Consider the following 3,326-nt stretch of genomic DNA (forward strand, 5'->3'; position numbering starts at 1 on the left):
CAGATTACTGACCTTCTCATGCATGTGCATGGCTAGTGAAGGTGGAGAGGGGATTCAGTGAGAGCAACAGGTGCTGCTAAGGATAAAGGAATCACTCCCCCAAACCATTTGGCATTGCACCCTTAGCTTGTGTGAACTGGGTAGCAGCTTGTGCCACCACACAGGAGCTGCGATTGAGATGTAGGCTGGGTGCTGGATAATGCTCTGTCTTGGAAGTAATTTTTTTTTCTTCCAAGACAGAGCACACAGTGTGTGAGCATAAGCACTAATGGATGGGTGTTGGCAGCTACCAGCTCCAATGCTGGCAGAGAAGTTGTACCACTGATAGTGTCCTACCACTGCTGAAGAAGTGTGTGCTAGCACCTGGAGCCGTACCAGAACCACTACGAGGAGTCCCCTTTTCATCAAATCTGATTTTGTCACCACTGAAAGGTGGTAGACATACAAGGAGATTGACCAGAGGGACATGAGATGGTGGCACTGTACTGAGAAAATCTTCCATCTACCCACCATCTACCCAGTCCTCCTTGAGCTAGTGCCAGCAGGGAATGTCCTTTTCCAAGGGACTTGCCTTCAGATTTTTTTCCATAGCCCATATGTTCATACATCGGAAAGTATGGCCGGTCAGCAAAGTCCTCCGAGCTGTGGACCAGGGCTTCCTTCACTGTTTTATACCCGTTCAGTACTACCAGGTTGGTCCAGCAGTTTTGGAGACTGAAGACGTTTCCAAACTTCTTCTGAAGCTGCCAAGATAAAAAAGTACATCCCTGAAAATGAGCCGAATGTAACATCAAAAATATCACCAAATCCTTCCTTAGGACCTTGGCTATTTAGTGATTTTTGGGGTGCTTTTGTTAGGAGACCTTCAGCTGACCTTTGACTTTTGTATTTGCAGTGCAACAGCTCAGAGCTGTGCCAAACAGCAGCTGAAGCAGAGATCAATGCTCTGTGAGTGGAAAGATTTAGAATACACCTCTGCTGGCCAAACTGTTGCCGTGACTGTTATGCAAGTATTTTGGATTTTGCCTGACAACACAAGGTCAGGGACCTTTCTGGGGATTTTCAAAGGCTGCCTGCTCAGCAACGTATTATTTCCTAATACTTGTATTTACTCTGATCTGAAAGACTAGACAAGTTTTGAGCTAGTCTGCTCCTGCTAGAAGGTAATATTGATGATGAGGTGATTTGTAATTTTTTTTAGTATGCATTTATCCCTAACGATCCACCCAGAGCCTGGTTCCCAGAAACACGGTTGGAAGAGGCAATTCCACACGGGAGTTTCAGGTCAGCTTCCTCCCTAAAAGGAGTGTACACATCTAATAAGACTGGTAACTGGCACACACCCTACATCTGCTGTGATCTGTAAGAGACATAATGCTGACAGCAGGATGGCTGCAGAGGTAAGCCTGGCAGCCCTACTCTCACCATGGGAGCTTGCCATGGAGCCAAGTTTCCTCCAGGAAGACAAGCCCTTTGACTGGACACAGACTCCTGGGAAGGCAGGTCGAAGCTCCCCTGCTAGTCAGTAACACTGAACAAAGCACCCGGGAGCACGTTGCTGGAAGATTAGCAGTAGCAGCAATGCTTCACAGACTCTGCTCTGGTTTCTTTTTCTTATTTCTGTCTTTTTTTTTCTTTTTTTGTTAAGAAGCTAAGTGTCTTCGTTTCTGCACTGTAACAACGCGAGGAAATGAAGTACTTAAGGCTGTATTTGCAGTGGGGTTGGAAAGGGAATTAGCACTTCACTGGCATTAGAAATACATCACTAAAAGTGATTACTGGTCAAGATTGTGGTTAGCATGACCCTGACGTGATGTGATTTGAAAATGGTAATCTTTTGGACTATATACAAGCAAAGAATACAAATGCTATATTTAGTTTCTTCATTTGGCAGATTTTGGACAGACAGCTGAGCAGTGCCATCCTAGAGAAAAGGCCTTTAGAGTTTGTAAACTGAAGCACAAAACCCCTGTGGTTTATCTGCTGCAAGATGTGCTGTGCTTTTCCTTTGAGAAAAACTAAGCCCTGACTTTGAATAGGAACACTACTGAGATTTCAGGCATTGCTGCTGGGGCAAATCCCACAAGCTGATCTCTTTAACTGAAGCTGTCACAAGGCTGTAGGCCTGCTTAAGTAACTTGGAGGGGAGCCTTCCATTCCTGCAGCCCCATCCCCAGCCCACGGATATTTGCTTGTCTCCCCTTGGTTGTACATCTCCCTGTTCCCTAGCCTCCACACTTGCCCACCTGTTAAGTTGGTGGCCAGCTCTACAGCAGAGCAAACATCATCTTAACATTGGGGGCACAATGGCATCTCCCACTGAGCTCATGCAGAGGTCAGGAGATGGAGGTGGGCGAGTGTTGGTGTGTGATTATCGATATGGGTCGTATCAGTGTCGTTAGGCAGTGACTTGCTTTGTCCTGGACTTTGGAAAGGGCATTGCCCTTTGGTTTTGTACAAGGGTAGATCGTGCCGGGGTGTCCTCACCCCTCTTGGGCCTACGGACACATGAGGGGCGCTTCATGGCGAGGGCAGCACTCACCTGGTTGAAGGAGAGGTGGGGGTTGTGGAAGTCAACGTGCAGCATAGTCCCGATGAACGGCAGCGACACTGGGCCTGGCGGGTAATGGCTCCACTTCTTCCTGCGCTTCATGAAGTCAAGAAGTAAAGTAAAGACTGTAAGAAAAACTGCCAGCACAGAGATGTTGCTCCAGAAGGATGACAGCTGGGACCCCAGCCACATGAGCAATGCCATTTTGTAGCCTGTCTTCTCCTTGGTCTTCCTCTTTCATCCAAGACTGTGTCTGCCTCCTTTTGCCTTGTCCTCTCTTCTCCTCTCACTTCCTTCCCCAGGCAGCTGCTCTCCTCTCCTTGCTTTCTCCTCTTCTCCACACTCCCTTTTTCTGTCTGCTGGCTCCTCTCTCCCTGCAGTTGCTGGCCTCTGAATGTGGGACTTGGCTCAAACCTGAAGCTCCTCCTCTGCTCAGCTCAGCCTTGGGGGAGTGGTGATGGGGGTCATCCCTCCTCTTCCTCCTCCTCCAAAGCCAGAGGCCTCTTTGTCTCTGCAACCGGTGGCGGCTGGTGCAGTGGTTCCCTCTGTGGGGCAGGGCTGGGGAGGTCCAGGTTTCTGGGTACCCCCTCCTACAGCCGAGGTGGGATCGCAGTTCACACTGAGCAATCCAGTCTTGCTGCATTCTCACGGGGTGATTTTGAAAGAGTTTGTTTGAACTGTGTCACCTTCTTCTTTGTACAGGCAAGTTAAGGGGAAAGCAGCTCCCAAACACAGATCATCCAGGTTTCTGTTTGCAGGGCTAAGGATTTGTTCC

At 48.6% G+C, this 3,326-nt stretch overlaps 1 protein-coding gene across 1 annotated transcript in view; it reads right to left on the reverse strand.

Annotated features, from left to right (window-relative positions):
* The window catches only part of CYP2D6 (cytochrome P450 family 2 subfamily D member 6), a 7,990-nt gene extending 5,235 nt beyond the window's left edge, over positions 1-2,755 (reverse strand). The window contains exons 1-2 of the mRNA XM_010170163.1: positions 2,543-2,755; positions 572-743 (exon numbers count right to left, since the gene is read on the reverse strand). Of these exons, the coding sequence (XP_010168465.1) occupies positions 572-743; positions 2,543-2,755 (385 nt within the window). The remainder of the gene's footprint in view (positions 1-571; positions 744-2,542) is intronic.
* Between the last annotated feature and the right edge of the window lie 571 nt (positions 2,756-3,326).

Source organism: Antrostomus carolinensis, unplaced genomic scaffold (genome assembly GCF_000700745.2).
Source record: "Antrostomus carolinensis isolate BGI_N321 unplaced genomic scaffold, ASM70074v2 scaffold1736, whole genome shotgun sequence".
Taxonomy (NCBI): domain Eukaryota; kingdom Metazoa; phylum Chordata; class Aves; order Caprimulgiformes; family Caprimulgidae; genus Antrostomus; species Antrostomus carolinensis.